The 17,282-nt window shown below is 38.0% G+C and overlaps 2 protein-coding genes across 3 annotated transcripts in view; one reads left to right on the forward strand and one right to left on the reverse strand.

Moving 5' to 3' along the window:
• The window catches only part of LOC139138656 (NAD-dependent protein deacetylase sirtuin-2-like), a 25,122-nt gene extending 22,088 nt beyond the window's left edge, over positions 1-3,034 (forward strand). Inside the window, exon 13 of the mRNA XM_070707139.1 lies at positions 635-3,034. Coding sequence (XP_070563240.1) covers positions 635-742 — 108 coding nt within the window. The 3' untranslated portion in view covers positions 743-3,034. The remainder of the gene's footprint in view (positions 1-634) is intronic.
• LOC139138655 (monocarboxylate transporter 13-like) lies at positions 876-13,403 on the reverse strand. 2 transcript variants are annotated; one of them, XM_070707137.1, is made up of 6 exons: positions 12,905-13,403; positions 9,231-9,416; positions 6,546-7,159; positions 5,982-6,192; positions 5,150-5,314; positions 876-3,848 (listed from the first exon to the last, which is right to left on the reverse strand). In XM_070707137.1, exons 1-6 carry the CDS (start codon positions 13,083-13,085, stop codon positions 3,616-3,618), a joined length of 1,590 nt encoding a protein of 529 aa, XP_070563238.1. In that variant the 5' UTR covers positions 13,086-13,403; the 3' UTR covers positions 876-3,615. The 2 variants fall into 2 exon arrangements, with proteins under 2 accessions (XP_070563238.1, XP_070563239.1); XM_070707138.1 differs by lacking the exon at positions 5,150-5,314 and having other exon boundaries at positions 12,905-13,392.
• Positions 13,404-17,282: the final 3,879 nt, after the last annotated feature.

A 17,282-nucleotide genomic window follows, 5' to 3' on the forward strand; every position in this document is an offset into this window, starting at 1 on the left:
TACTTGCAGGTGTTAAGTCCAAAGTAAATCTGTTTATATGTTTCACCGAATGTAGAGAATTGCTCCTTGGAGACACATATTCAGACTCGCAAACTTTCACAAAACCTTTCTGATCTACCAATTGTGGGGGTTCATTTTGAAGCTCATGGCGTAATTCAAGTTTTCATAGTCTTGGTTTTGTGGAAATCGAAAATTTAATTTTTCCCTTGTAGAGTTAACGTACAGGGAAAGGTGCCATTTTGGAATTTTATGTGATGGTAAATTGTGGCCAATTTGTTTCTCTAGAACCAAAGTTTGCATGGGTGACCCCTGATTTTAGTATTCGTGATTTCGAAAGGCGAATGATTTCATGTGGAATGGTTGAGCAACATTAGCTGTACGTCTGCATTTATTTTAAATGAGAAAGACAGTTTGAAATCAACCAAACTTTATGCATCCATATTATAATTTTTAAATAAAAATTAAAAGTTCTGCATGACTTTCAGAAAGTTTTGGTTGTCACCAGAAAAGTACTTTATGCTCCTACGTTCAGAATAACCACCCAGTCAAGAATTTTCTCTTATATTCATACCAGTATTATAAATACATTTTTTATGAGAAATAATGAAGTTCATCATGCTTTTTGACACTGCAGAAAAAATTGGAGAAATTGATGCGGCCAGGCTGTAACCATGTACAGGTACCTGCAGAGAAAAAGACCACGGTAAAGCGTAAAGCTGGTAACTCAAAGGGTACCAAGTAAAGATGGACCAATTTTGTCAAATACAGACTGATTCATTTACAAGATATAAAATTACAATTCTACGACCAAGATCTCTAATTTACATATCAGAGTGTGTTTTATTTTAATACAATAAGTGTAAATGATTTTTAAAAAAAAAAGTGATTTTTTTAATAATGTTTGTAAAATTGCAGACTTTCTTCAGTTTGAGACTAACGTTTTGTTTCTACTGTGACATCAATGGTGTATTGGTCCTATCACATTATTGAAAGCAATACTTGGGCTTTAATCATGGCTTGATAGAGAAGGACAAACCATAGACCCCACACTGTCTATGGACCGGTAGTTCAATACAATTAGATTTCAACGCCATATTTTCAAAGCTAAAGTTAGTGGACCAATACAACAGGATATGCAGGTGATTTTTTTGCCTTGATTCAGACAATATGTTAATGCATTCCTTATTCCCACCGTCCACTGAGCTACAAAGCAATCATTTCCTCTTTTTAATCAAGAGACAGTTATGTATGTTTATTCAGTGATCACATTTGTGCAGGGCCAGTAGCTGCAACTTTTGAATTTTTTTTTCAGTACATTTATGTAAACTGCAAGTTCTTCTTCTCCCCAAAGCCTGTTTTAAAACACCTACATGTATTTATTGTCAACACAGCTTCTTCTTGAGTAAAATACATTTGTTATTGTTTACTTTTTAATTTCAGTCCAGACCAGATTACTCTTGTCAATAATAACAACAATGTAATTCACACTAGTAAAGCGGGCTTAGTTGAGGAGCTGAAGACTGTGTCTCAGCATGCTTTGGGGAAACAGAACAAGATACTGAAGTTGACGTCACACACAAAAGTGGTGAAAAACTCATCGAAAGTTATAGTTACTGGCCCTTTAACCCTTTCACCCCCAGTTCCCTGCGTACAGGTCCAACTTTACCATAGAAAACAATGGATTTGGGACAAACCATGGTGGTGAAAGGGTTAAGTACCGTGTTATGCCATCCATGCTGATATTTTAAAGTACAGCGGTGAAAACTGAAATATTGGTTACCCTGTGAAAGTGTCACTAAAATGTGCTTTGTTTCATTGTGAAAGGAATTCCAGCCAATGAACTTGCTTGGAATGCTACAACTCTGCCATTTTTGTTGCAAGCTTCATTCAATTCAATGAAGGTTCTAGTGGCAATTTTGGATGCAACCCAACTACATGTACACTTGACCTTGATCACCCTCAAATTGACTCAATAGTTCAACAAATCCTTCCTGTCCTTTTGACTATAAAATGTCAAATGGAAGCCTACAGATTGTGCCATGCTGATTAAGGTAGAATGCGCCTCGGGGACTGATATTCAGACTCTCAAACTTTTACAATTCTTTTCTGATATACCACTTGTTGGGGTTCATTTTTAAAGCTCTTGGTGAAAGGAAACTTTTCACTAGCTTAGTTTTTCGAAAATCAAAATTTAATATTCTTCATAGAGCTAGCACAGGGATGGTGGCCATTTTGAATTTTAAATATCGGTAAATCTTGGGTCATTTGTTTCTCTAGTACCAAAATTTGCATGGTGACCCCCGATTTTTATTCTTGATTTTGAAAGAATGATTGAAAGATTCCCTAAGAAAGTTTTGGCAAAAGTTTAAGTCTTTCACTTTCGAGGCACATACTACCTTAACCCTTTCACCAACATGGTTTGTCCCAAATCCATTGTTTTCTATGGTAAAGTTGGACCTGTACACAGGGAACTGGGGGTGAAAGGGTTAAATAAGTTGTTATGAAATTGTTATTCATGCTGTTATATCGTACCTGTAACATGGCCCTTTTTTATCAGACAAATACGTTTGACAGACTTTAATTGACATTTCATTGACATGATTTCAACCTAGTATGGACAGTCTGTTATATGCGGGGGCATTCTATGCAAAGAGAGTGACGGATGAGGCTGAAAGTATAAATACAGTTTGCAAAAATTTTACCATTTTGCTCACAAACACATTGGCCAGTGTGTAGGCAGTGAGCAGTATTATGAATATACGGTATTCAAGGTGTCTTACATGTTTCCAATTTTGCGTGTACCTTTGTTGTACAGAACCAGACCTCTGTATATAGCTTTGAAAGTCATAATTTCAAAAAAGTTTACTTAAATACTTTGAGACATTAAACAAATACTGTAAATAAATGTTACTGATGAAGCTCACCTTTTTAAGAACCAGACAATATGAATATTACAATTATAATTGTTAAGTTTTCAAACAATGTTCATTTAAGTTGGAACAATTAAAAGATCCCAACACAGACTGAAATGTAATTTTATTGGTGGGCTACGTTCAGGTTGACCATCTACAATCAAATACTGAGTTTGAAGCAGGTCTGTGTGTTTACTGTTATGATTTTTAATGATCTTTTCTTCTATTTTCTCATGAAGTGATCTGTCATGTTCAGGATGACATCAAACAGTCAAATGCATTATACAGATAGATAGAGAAAGAAGAAGCTTGGCGGCCAGCTGTTGTTTTCAGACAGGCAAGCAAGCATGTGCACACAGCATTCAGTATGTCTGTAGTGTGATGGAGATTGCAGTGTACACTCCATGCCCTATATTGATTAAATTGAATACATCGTACTCAGAAGGAAAGGTGCACAATTTGCCTAACAAGTAAGTTCAAGGTGATGAAAATAAGATTTACTGCTGTCACGACAATGTTTATCCATGGCCTGGTTGTGACGTCATAGTACCTTGTGAATGTATGCTATCAACAGAATTCGTGCCCATTGGACCGGTCTGTGATATTTTGTACAGAGGTCACAATCAATAGAATATTGCTTAATCATGCCTGATCCATCGCTAGGGGCTAGGCTTGACCAAAAAGGTAACCCTAACTTAACAAGTTAGCAGTCTTGGAGAGCTTCATCTTTGTCCCTGTCGTCTCTCTCATCCTTACGAAGACTCCGAGTCTCCGACAAAGCAGTGTTGGTAGCATTTGCCAGCTTTTGTTGTTCCCTTTTGGTTTGACACTTATCAACTACAGGCAACAGCAGAGCCAAGACACAGGAAATGATTAATATGACGGCAATAACATAGAAACCCAGGACGTAGTCACCAAGGTTGTCCCGCAGCCAGCCTAATAGAATGAAGAGAAATTCAAAAGGTCAGAGGAGATCCCTTTGAACACAATATTCAGCTCTAATACACAGCATGTCAGTTAAAATTCACACAAGATTTTATCATCAAAATTTTATACAAGTGTGGTCGTTCTATAAATTACATGTATGGCAGTTACTATGGCAAGTATTGCAAGAATTTTCTACTGTTCTGTAATGTTTGCAGAAAGTTTGATGCTTCGAGGAATTACCTGAAACAGTTTGGTTCAAATATTTAAAATTTTTCCCGCTGAATTGCTTCTGCAGATCCCAATCCCCACACTCCCCTCAGCAGGTACACAACCACTAACATTTGACATGGCTCTTGTTTTTGTTAAGTATGCACAATTTTGAAAACAAGTTCTGTTATTTATGAAAGCAATGGCACCTATGACTGGAATAAATGTCTCATGTCTCTATGATTAAATTTTAGTAACAAAAAATTAAATATTATATCGACAAAAGAATGTTATCAAGGGGCATTAATTTTCACAGAGATTTCACTATTTTGATGATAAATACACTGAATTCGTTGAGCTTAAAATTCACTGGTACTTCAGGAAAAAATAGAATGCAATATCACTTTATATTTCCTCTTAGATTTTATTCAGCACGATGGTATCTCAGTCCATGATGAGTACTGTTGTAGTAATGCATATGTGGGGAAGTAGAGAGGCTTAATATGATTACATCCTCAGCAAAAATGCAACGTGGAGTGGCTTACATGTACGTGTTCCGTAGGCATTACATTTTGTACGGATTCGGTTTAAGATGTGTGCATGTGTTGACTCGCATATCCGACTAGCAGGCTCGCATTGACCATAGGATTAGCTTTGATATCATGTGACATAGAACACAGTGATAACAACTTGAAATACCAACATTTTTAAATTTGTGTTTGAACAAAGGAACAGTTTGGTTACAAATGACTATGTTGATATCAGAAGCCTGAATTTTATCAGCATTAGCATTAGAGCACAATTATGCAACTTTGCCATCGTGTGTGATTCCACTACAGGAGGTACACAGGCGACAATGAATAAGTACACCAACACAAGAAAGAAAGGAATGTCAGTATTAAACATGAAGTGTAGAAGAAAGCAAGTGTAAAAAAATGCTCTCTCGGTAGATTACGTGAAAAGTGGCCCATTTCATGTTGTAAACAACTGCCAAACAACAAGAGCACACCATCAGAACCTGATGAGAGCACTTAGAAAGTGATGATACATCCGTTCACATGTTACCCTAATCTCTACCGGTATATTAAGTATCTCATATTTACCTACAAATGGTGCCAACACTATGTGTCCTATGCCCTGAGCCTGAAGGAACATGGACACACCGCAGTCAAATTTGTCAGCTCCAACAAAGTTGTGAATAACAACTGGAGCCATGGGAATGTAACAGGCAATACCCAAGCCAAATATGATCATATACGCCAATTGACCTAAAAACAAAGCAGAAGTTAAAGGTAAACATATTTTTATAAAATCCAGGGTTTCAAAAAGGAAAAAACCCTATCTCTCAGTCTGCATGAAATTATACCACTTGTACACACTGTGTACTAAAGACCCCATCTACATGAGCATCTCTCTGAAGTACCCTATGTGTATATTTCTGTGTGTGTTAAAGATATGATCAGCATCTCTGTGAAGTACTGCATGTGTGTGTTTCTGTGTACTAAAGATATGAAGTATTGTACATGTATGTGTGTGTTGCTGTGTGTATTAAAGATGCTCGTTACAGCATCTCTGTGAAGTGCTGTATGTGTGTGTCTGTGTGTTTACTAATGATACTATCAACAGCATCTTGAGTCTGTGAATTACTGTCTGTGTGCATGTCTGTGTGTACTGAAGATCTAGACCGTAATGTAATGCTAATCAGAGTGGCTTGCATATACATGTAGTTCACACTAATTTGCATGGTTGCTTAAAGCATTTACACCTGAAGAGAAAATCACCACAAGAAGTGCAGCATAAGAAAAATATTATGAAATGAATTTTCCAAAAAACAAACGAAGATGAAAGAAGCTACATTGTTCATTTTAGTGTGTTACAATCTGCAGAAACAAAATCTCTTGGAACTGAAGTTTCATTGCTTTGAACTTCACCAACCTGGGTATGTTGTTATGTAGATACTGACAATGGAAGCGACTCCACAGACTCCCATACTGAAACCGTAGAGCAAGTGAGGCTTAAGCAACTTCTTGAATCTTTCTCCAAGAATACCCCAGAAAGCTCTGCCGAGACACTGAGTAAGTCCCGTCACTGCTGGTAGACTTGAACTTTTCAAGCTTGGAATACCAAAATCTCTCGCTCTCTTCACCTATAGGTTTTAGCAAAACAGATATTATTTGAAATGACACCCTATGAATGTGATCATAAACAATTATTAAGTAAAAGATAGTCGAGATGTGTGGCAACCCTAACCACGCTATTCTTTGAACTTTGACCTCCGTTGACCTTTACATGCACTGATTAATACACCCCCTCCCGATTTAAGACAGGAATTAAGGGTTAAAGACTACAGGTCTAATGTCTGATCTACATCTGTGGTCCAAATTTTGATCAAATTCAAACAAACTGAAATAATAATGATCAAACATTCAATTTATTTGTTTTCATAGGTAACAATTTGGCAGCAAACACTGATATTTCACGACTGAGATATTTACTCACCACATGGGTAAAGACTGCATAGTGACTGGCAGCGTGTGCAAACGCAGACACCAATATCAGTATAAATGCAATCTTGCGAAGTATAGAGACATCATACATCACTGCCAAAATATCCTTTACTTTCTGAAAAGTAGAACGACAGCAGTCTTTCCCCAATGAAGAAAACGTCCTTTTCTGTGGAATGGAATCATGACTGTTGGAGACAGAATGTTCATCGTCGCCGGAATTCTCCAGAACAATATCATCATTTTCCAATTCCTTTGGTTCTTCTATAAGGGAAGTTTCTTCCTGGACTTTGATGACATCAAGTTCACGACCTCCCTGGGTACTTTCATCTGGACAGTCTTCTGTATTTTTCCCATGATCGTGGCTTTCTTCTAATGGTCTCATGAGGGCACCAGCCACACAAACGTTGAGACTGATTCCTGCCAGTATGATAAGCGTCCCACGCCATCCGTAATGGTCTATCAGAACTTGCAGTCCAAAAGACAAAGAAAACTGTCCAAATCCTGTACCAGACAGTGCGGTTCCTAGGGCAATAGATAGTCTTCCCTTCTGGAAATATTTTGCCACAATTCCCATGGCAGGGAGAGGCAGAGCCCAAATTGAAAAGCCTGTACAATTGAATAAGAGAAAAAATATTGCAACACATTCGAAAATATTGATTTGACAGCAAGATTTCCTTACGATCCTGTTTCCAACCCTGTCATTGGACTTGATCAAAGTAAGACTTCTGTGAGTAAGATTGGCCGTGACAGTGAGAAAAAGAAAATTTATAATCAGAAAATATTTTTTCTGGAACCTAACCAGTCCATGGCGCTTAAAATCAAATATGGAAATAAATGAATCAGGTACTTTTTAAGTAACTTAGAAAGTTTTGTACAACTTCCATTATCATTTGCTCAAAAACAAAAAAGTCAGGCCTATAGGCATCCGTAAAATAAATTTGAAAACTGTTGGATGGGAAACGTCTGGGGAAGATATGTCCAATGACATTCTTTGTGTAAAAGAAATCCAATTCTTTAACACAAAGAATGTCATATGCAATATCAAATCCAGTATTGAACAAGTCATTGCCAATGACATAGTCCCCACTTTGTTAATGAATTTTGATACCACTGTCCGAAATGATGGTGAAGTGGTATTGGTCAAGATGTCCAGAAAATGGTGGAGAAAACATATGTGCAGTTGATGTCTGATTTATGGATGGCATTAGTTAACTAAAGTTGGGAAATGGGTGTGTGATCAATGGTTGCAATGTGGTTATATGAAGTCTGAGTGTTGGTTTGTGATAAAGATGTACCGGTATTATAGTGGACAGACACATGTAACTCACATGGAATGTCTGTTTTCTAAATTGTCGCCATCGCAATGTATGAAGCTCAGTTTTAAAGGTCTAAGAGTAAAACATGACTTGAAAGTACAGGGCACAAAGGGAAATACAGGACTATTAATTGTATCTCTCAATGTAACTGAAACAAAATGGCCGTTGTGCGCCTATATCAGATTGTATCACCAAAAAAATACCGTCAAGGACAGTGTGCTCATATTTGGTTTGCATTGATCCATCAAGATATATTTAAACAGAAAAACAAGAATGACAAAAGTAAATAAGGTCTAAAACTTTAGGTACTGGATATTAACTTTAGGGACAGGCATAGCAGAGGAATGTTTCAACACAGTCCCTCTTGGTTTCAGCAGGTCTGCCAATATGTATCAGTTCATGAACAATTACAGGAAATGACTCAAGGTCAGTGAAGTGGCCTGTTTCAGTCACTGCCACCACTCCTACACATAATAGGTACACTGCATACAAACAGGTTAAAGGTCATAAACCTCTGACTCAGATGTGTAGGCTGTTTCAGTTAATGCCACCACTCCTGCACATTTGCAGGATTTCCCCTTTTTCTTACCTCATTTGCATATTTTTGACACTGACATGTTCATTTGAACAACGTCACATCTCCGACCCCTGGGTCTACCTGTACACTAAATATTGCGGTGGTTTGGGAGCTTTTGCGTGTGACGGACATACATCGGCACATACATACATACATACATACATACATACATACATACATACAGACGCCACCGACTCACCATATAAGCTCTTTTTGGTATTTATATACATGCCAAATATGAGCTAAAAATTGATGTACATATGTACGGCATGGAGAGTAATCCTTAAGTTTGAATGATAATGGTCAAAACTTGCCTGTATTGGTTGTAGACTTCAGATACATGTCCAGGAAACACATTAGCTGTTACATGGCCATATGGATTGTATTCCAAAACAAATTGACATGCATATGTATGACATGGGAGGTAATCCTTGTACCAAGTTTCTACCAAGTTTGAAAGATATTGCCCTGGCATCTCTGAAAAATTTGTGTGAAAAGACGCACTAATACACTGACCCACGGACATGACAAAATCTTTAAGTCCCCCTGGATTTATTTCCTTGTACTTTGTACACTTTGTATTGCTACTGCCCTTGACTCTTCGCGATTTGGATGCCTCCTCCGCTGTATGATGTACTCAGACATATTAAAATACCAGTATTTTGTGAATAACCTTATACATGTGTCATTCAGATTATCATTGGAGAAAAAAAGTAATTTTGCAGGAAATAACGATGTTATAACACATACAAAAATTTGTAAATGATTCTGTCAGTGTACTCACTTCCCCAGACTCCATATGTGAATGTCATTTGCAATATGTTGGTTGTCTGTGAACTCAGAATGAGGGACAGTGAACTACTGAGTCCACATACCATCACCACTTTACGATGTCCGAACCTGTTACACAGAGCCATAGAGATGGGGCTGGCCACGATTGCGATGCCACCAAATACGGATCCAATTAATGCTTTGGAAAAAAAGATCAAATTATTTGGATATTAATGCAAAGTAACTGATGATCAAAGTAGCCATATTGGCAGGTTTGTGGGCACATAAAATTGGACTGAGTTTACTTACTAGATAGACACAGCATTTTGTAGACGTACCCTCTTCACCAAAGTAGACAGGTCCACAATACCCATTGATAACAATGGACTAATGGGCTCAACTATGATGGTGAAAGGTTGATGATTATCAAAGCAATTATATACCCATCTTTATTGATCGTGTAGCACATTTTTGATAATATTGTTTTCCTGGCTAAGACAGAACTTGTCAGGTAAAGGTCAAAATGCCATCCAAAAGGCCTAGCCGCCTCGTTGTTTCAAGAAATACTTGCATTGCAATATTATTGCAGGAAAACCATGTGTGACGTACGATCAATGTTAACAGCTGACTATGCAATTTTACAGTAATGATGCTGGATAAAGGAATGGTCAACCTCCAAAATATAATTTCTTTAAAGCATGGTGATAACCATTGTTGATTAAACTGAAGTCGAATAGTTGCTCCACATTACAAAGTACAGAGCCATATATTTCATATCTGTCAGTTTGTTTGTGTGTAAATTTCTTTGTTTGTCTTCTATCAGATGTTGAAATTTTTGCTGATGTTGTTGACATACATACTGTTAATAAAAAGTTCCCTAAATATTTCTCCTCAGATCCTTACACCTGAAGTTGGTTTTGCTGGTCTCCTGTGACCTCGAAGGTGTCAAAGGTGAACTGCCTTTCCACTGACATTGTATGTGCATGCAGGCATACAACAGCAACTTTGAGGCAAATGTTTACATTAGGAAACCTTTGGCCCCCCTGACAGTCGAGATGTTGATGATTCTTTATATAAACAATCATCTCAGACAGTTTTTTGTTTACATTTGTATAAGTGGAGCAGATCATGTGCATATTCATAAAGCCTGGTAATCATGTAAAAAAGATTAAGGGTGTGGTAAAGGGAAAACCATTTGATTATTGGGGAGGGCAGCAATGGGAAATGGGTATCACAGCATTTTTTTTTCTTGTTATGTAAGTTCTGCATAAACTTTTTTCCAAAAATCCTGAAATGGATATGAAAATAATTCAACTGTATTTTTCTCTATAATCAATTTTGTAATAGGTAAATTAATACTTATGACACCTAGAGATCATGCAGTTATTCGTAGCTCCACCAAAAATGACTTGTAGTGTTCTTTGTAAGCAGCAAAAAATAGCAGTTTACTCTCCATGGACCATGTTTCTGCTATTTCAGTGAGTACATTTGAAGAATGATGGCGCCACTGCTGTGTTCAAGATGATGATGTTCGATATGAAATGATGAACCACTGTCGGGGAAGAGCTGTATCTGTACTCCTCAGCTCTGATTTGCTATCAAGCTGTCATAATTTTTCAAGGAGCTGGGAGAAACATCTCTTGCCTATGCAGTCAGTGTATATAAACCAAATATAGTATGTTACAGCATTTGGAGGACAATAAATATATACAAACTTTGTTGAACCATGTCACATGTTTTTAAACTTTCGCCATTTACAGATCTTGAGCAATTAATTCAATTTATAGTATTAATCCCTCTATTTCAATATAGATCATGCAAGTGTTATTGTGCCTGGAGGGTCTGCCATAAAACAAAAACATTGTGTGCAATGTATTTGTTTGTTGCGTTAAATTCTTACATAATTAATACTGTCAAAATAAAATCATATAGCATTGCCATTGGCAGCATGCCTCCAGGATATAAGAGAACGATTTCCAAATTTTGCTGGATTTCAAACACCCCGTGACAATTATTTTTATTGGGGGATTATTTTTTTGTCCGCCTGCCCATGCACCCTTAAAATCCTCCATTCCCCCTATAAATCAAGTGGTTCTCCCCTAAGTAATTGTGCTCAGGGAGTATTAAGTGCATAAAATTTCTCCATCAATGAAAGCCACCATTGCTAGCGCTTGCGGTTTGAAAGATTTGATCCCGGTTGCCTGTTTTCTAAAATTCTGCTCTATCTGCTCTATCCGCCTAGGAGCACAATTGACGTGTGGCATTACCTTCTTCTTCTCCATCTATTACATGCCTTGGTGTGAGTGCAAATTAGTGTATTGATTTGAATAGGAACATCCGGGAAGTTAATGGGCTGTGTGAACAATGTACTCACAGGTTTCCATAGTTACCCGGAGCGGTGAAGCCCTTAGACGTTTTCGACGTCAAAGTAGATGCTTAGCGCTAGATGTAAAATATCCTTGCATGCACTGCTATTTTGACTTTCGTTAAAATCTGTTTGAGAATGCCCTGCATGTAACTAAATTATCATATAGCGTAAAGTGTGAAGAGGCATGTAATAAAAATATTATTGCCTAAATACATGGGTTTATGTGCCCTCCCAGCAGGGGATAATTTGGCCTCATGGCGTCGGGCAAACTGTCACCTGTTCTTGGACGCATAAACCCATGCATTCAGATATACACACGTCCTTGGTGCAGAGTGGAATTTTAGAAAAGAGGCTGCATATATATAAGTCTATGGTGTGCCCGGGCACAGTGAAATTTTAGAAAACAGGCAATGTGGATTTGATACACTCTTTCTAAGGAAGCCTTCAGTATTTACAGGTGGGAGTAGGCCGGGGAATGGGGGAGGGTCACTTTTTAGAAAACTGTATAAGGGGGAGGGTTATTTTTTATAAACCTATCTGGGGGGGGGGGTCACTTTTAACAGAAGCTGACTTTTACAGCCAAACCTTCAATTGTCCATGTGATATTTCCTCATTGGGTAATCACCGACCGAAATAAATTGATTCTCTTAAATACATACACATTATCGACAAGCTTCATAAGCAATGAGGATGCAGTGGTATCTTATATTAAACACCTTCATGTCAGTGAAATTCAAAATCCAATTTCTTGTACCACACATGCACATTTTACTGCCCACGTCAGGCAAAGTACGTTACATATAGTATCAAACATATATAAATGTACGGATATGGCCAATATTTTGCGGGGCAATATTGTCAATATAGTTTGCCAGATAGACTCCCATATATTATGTCTTGATATCTTTGGGTGAAGCACTATATCAGCCACACCTTTCCTTCTTTTAGTTGTGCACAATATGGTGACCCTCCAGCAAATGTATGATCCATCAAAAAAGCTTGTGTGATAAATTGGGACCCTCCCAAAACGCCAGCCCTCCCCTGTAATTTATGTCCCTAACTTACATAACAATTCAATTGTTATGTAAATTAGCTGATACTGGTTCAGTTATTCCTGGGGAGAATACTGAAGTGAGGGGGGAGGGGTAGGGTCAAGTTTTGCAATGTCGGACAATAGGGAGGGTCACATTTTAGACAAAAGGTTGGGGAGGGTCACACTTTACAGTACAGGTGAGCATAGGATTCCCCGACCCACCCCCTGTAATTACTGAAGGCTCCCTTATTGCCACTGTCGAGGGGCTCTGAAGTGAAAATATTACCTGTATCCGCCTTTGAGGCTTCGAATGCGTCAAGAAATGCTACGAACAGCACGCCAAATGAATAAAATATTCCCCCAGCGATAGTGAAAGTGACGAAGGCGGCAACGACGACAAGCCAACCGTAGCCAATGCCTGACCATGAAGATCGCGTTCTTGTGAGGGTATCTGGAACAGTCGACATGACGAAACTAAAGATTGCAGGCTCTCACTCAACTCTACCAGTCTCCCGGGCGGGAGAAGTGGATCGACTGACCTGTCTGCGATTGGATCTGAACATGGAGACTGTACACGCAAGAAACGGTCCAACTAATTACTGCCCGAGAACTGCCGAAGGGCAGACCGGGGAGATAGTTGGCCAAATTTTGCCTATTTGAACACCATTCCAATATATATCCAACTCAGGTCAAGCCTGGTCATGGCCCATAGCCCTATATAACATCGATTTAGCGTTCACGTGTTTATCTCTCCGGAGGTTTTAGAACCCGGAAGCTGCCAGATCATACCATTCAGTGCAAGGGGGTGGTAGGTTGTCAAGCTGCCCGCGCGCGGCGAGGCAACCACCGGGCACAGCTGCCAGTCCCTGGGGTGGGGAGGGGTGGGGTTTATTTTATATTATTTTATTTTATTAATTTTGACCGTGATATTTCAAATAAAGATTTCAACTCCAAACTGTCTGACTGCATTTTTTTGTCTTGGTATTTGGTATTTGAACTTTGCCGTCCAACCAATGCTGACATGCTGCATCCAGATATCGACATATATCATAGCCTATATAGGCCTATATATATATATATATATATATACGGTAAAAAATGATAACAAGTAGAACACAGGACTTAGTTACTCAGAGTTTCACGCCACGTGCTCTCTCACATCTGTCTGTCTGTCTCTCTCTCTCTCTCTCTCTCTCTTCTGACTTCAACTTTTCTTTCAATTTCGGTGACGGGCGGAAGTCTAGGTAGAAACCTACAAAAAATATAGAAAAATATAGACGCGCTGACCATTAACGTTTATTTATGGGCAAGGGCGAGAGGAAAGCCTAAAATTAACGGGCGAGGCTTGCCGAGCCCGTTAATTTGGCTTTCCTCGAGCCCGCGCCCATAAATAAACGTTAATGGTCAGAGCGGAGTCTGTTAATTCCATTATCAACGAACCGGAGAAACCCGTCAAAATTTGCGAAAATTTTCGGAGCGAACGACAACTGGGCCCGAGATCTGAGCAATACGCGACGCACTGTCACGCGCGCTGTAAATATAGGCAAATCCGGAGATATTTTCAGGGAAAGTATCTTAACTTGGCCCACAAGTGCTCCATTTTATTTTGTGATTGATTATGATTTACGTTTGAGCTGTAAAGTTACGATACTTTGAGTTGTTAATCTTATTATTCATATTATTCATGTGAACAGACCATTACTGTGTATTTGTGGTCTGTCACGTGGTTCAGCTCGACCTATCAAAATGCGACAGGCAGCGCATGGTAATATAATCCTTCATAGATCTTCCCTCCCATCCCCCTCTTATTTTTTAACATAACATGGCTTGTGTGGAACATTGGAAAGGTAATTTATTCTACTTTATGATGCAATATTGTAATATGCAATATTTTCTATAGTTTTATGAAATATGATCAAAAGTTACCCCATACACCAAAGTTTATATCGCAAATTACTACAGCTAATAACAAATTCTACCAATGTTTTAGCTAGAAATATTACAAAAGACAATGCTTTGTATGAAATCTGTTTTATTTTCTATAGGAACATGTCACGAATATGAAATAAACTTTTAACAGAAAAAAATATTGGGCTGCAAAGCTGTTTCGGTCAAATTTTGAAGGATAGCGTAAAATCACATTATTGTCGACTCGCATCTTTTTTCGTTAAACGTGTTCACTTGTAAAGTCATCTGCTGAGCTTATTGTTTAAAATAACCTTGCTTGTTGGGTATCATTAGAAGGACAATTTATTTGTCTTTTAAAATGACATATTGTAATATGAAATATCTTCCTAGTCTTTCCACGAAATAGGACCAAAACTAACCCCATACCCAAAATTTATTCGCAAATTATTGTCACAGCTATTATCTCACATTCTACCGAAGTTTTACCGAGGCATATTGCAAAAGGTATTGCTTTATACGAAATTTGTCATGTAACAAATATGAAAGAGACGTTTAACAGAAACATATTGCTGTTACGGTCATGTTTTGAAGGGTACCGTAAATTCACAGTCCCTCCTTATTTTAATGCGTGTGGGACGGCTGTGGTGTTGACTCAATCACTTAATCCGCTGATACGGACAGCGGATTAGCAAGTTGGCAATGTTTTCGGAGCAATTACAGTGGTGTATACACAAGTTGGAGAGGAGATAAGGACTTGTCGGTAATAATAAAGCAGTCAGACGGTGTAGAGTTGAACTCTTTATTTGAAATATCACAGTCAAAATTAATAAAATCAAATAAGGTAAACCGTTGCACAAAAACACCTTCCTCCCCACCCCAGGGGACTTTCCCCTGTACCCTGTGGTTAATACTGAAAATATTAATATTGTGTATTGTTAACATCAGAAAAGCTATACTTTATCAATGCTAACAAGATAAAAATTAATGCACTTTGTCATCACCATGTTCAAAACGTCTTGGATAGCTGTCGTTTTTCTTGGTCATTGCAATTATAGTTTATACTTTTTATTAGATAGCAGAATTCATGTAGAAATTCCTGACTCAACTTTAACTTCAAGCCTGCTAATCAGGGGAAAATTCATACTGTTTGTCATGCATCTATTGGTGAAACCCTATCTCCCTGAAAAAAATGAAAAAGTGCTATTTACTGAGAATAGAAGTATGTCATGTATATTAATCCGAGGTTCCCTTCACCTGGTTAGAATCAATCACTTCTGTTTTTTGTGTTGAATTTGTTGGCTGTACATACAGGATATATTATGAATCCAGAACAGAATCTTGAGGAAAAAGTAACATATGTATCACCGTTAAAGGTATACAGTCATCTGTAATCCAAATATGCCCATATATGGTCAAAGGGCTGAATGGGGCGTTCCTTGGTATTAAAATGCCCATGTGAGGGCGTTGTTTTTAAAAAGCGGCCACCCTCTAAAAATCTGTGATTAATTAAATTTTCTCTTTCCATGGTAACTGTGGCAAAATTGGAACAGGTGACAGTATACCTTTAATCATTTATATCGGCAGGATTTTCCAAGTGTGACCTACTGATTGACCTCGGTAAGTCTTTAGCCGTTCAACCATTTGCTTCATTGGTAAACAGGTATGTACATTACAGCTCTTTTAAGTTTTGAATTTTTGCTGTAGCGTATGATTCAAAATGTTTGTTAATTCCTTAGTTCATCACATAAATTGGACTTATGCCAGTATCTGGCCATGATAATTCTGGTAAAGAATTGCGAGGTCAGTGTCAAGGTAGCTGATTTCCAGTACCAATATATCAAGAGATAAAGATATAACAGCCTCAATGCCAAATCGTGGTAATTTCACCTAATACTTTGACATAGATACTCTCAGCCATTGAATACACAGTAAATCTGTGAAATAATTCCTAATTTTTTGCATAATTAAGATATCATACTTAATTACTTATTGTTAGGTGACAATTTCCATTATACAAGTGCCAAATTTCTACATCGTTGTTGATAGTTAGAAATATGAAGAATTTTCTTGTTAACTTGGAAAAAATACCTCTAATTAAGCCCAGTTACAATGGATAACGCACATGGTAGAGCATATTCGATTGTCGTCATGCTCACACGCACAGCCAGTGACTCGATCACTCGAAAAATTTCTGGAAATTTCTATGTGTCCCTTTACACATACATGTACATGTAACATTTAAATTTGATTGAATCAACGAGAACTTTTTAAGTTAGACAAACGTCAGTTTGGCTTACGTCAGGGCAAACTGCGTAGTATGACCGTAATGTGGCTCCAAACCTCCAAATCCAAATGATTTGGCCCATGTTATCAATGGTGATTTATACTGGGGATTGAGGTTAACAGCTTATAACCCTTTGATCCTTGAAACCCTTGTGACCTAGAAACACGGCAGTGTACTGACTTGTGATAATTCTACATACATGACACAGCCTCTCAAAGATGCCTTGAAATCAGCGGGTTTTTCACCAAGAATGGCAAGAAATCACTGAACATAAAAAGCGGCAGTTTCCAGAACACAGTTAACCGATTGGCAAGACTTGTCTCTACATTCAAACGCTTTTTTGGCAGGTATCGCAAGCTGGTAGATAAATACAATATCTCTCTTCGACAAATGATCACTGATGGCATCGGTGACATTGGGCCTTAGTTAGTGACCACTACCTATCTGACTTATAAATTGATATATGGCGGGT

This window comes from Ptychodera flava, chromosome 8, assembly GCF_041260155.1.
Source record: "Ptychodera flava strain L36383 chromosome 8, AS_Pfla_20210202, whole genome shotgun sequence".
NCBI lineage: Eukaryota > Metazoa > Hemichordata > Enteropneusta > Ptychoderidae > Ptychodera > Ptychodera flava.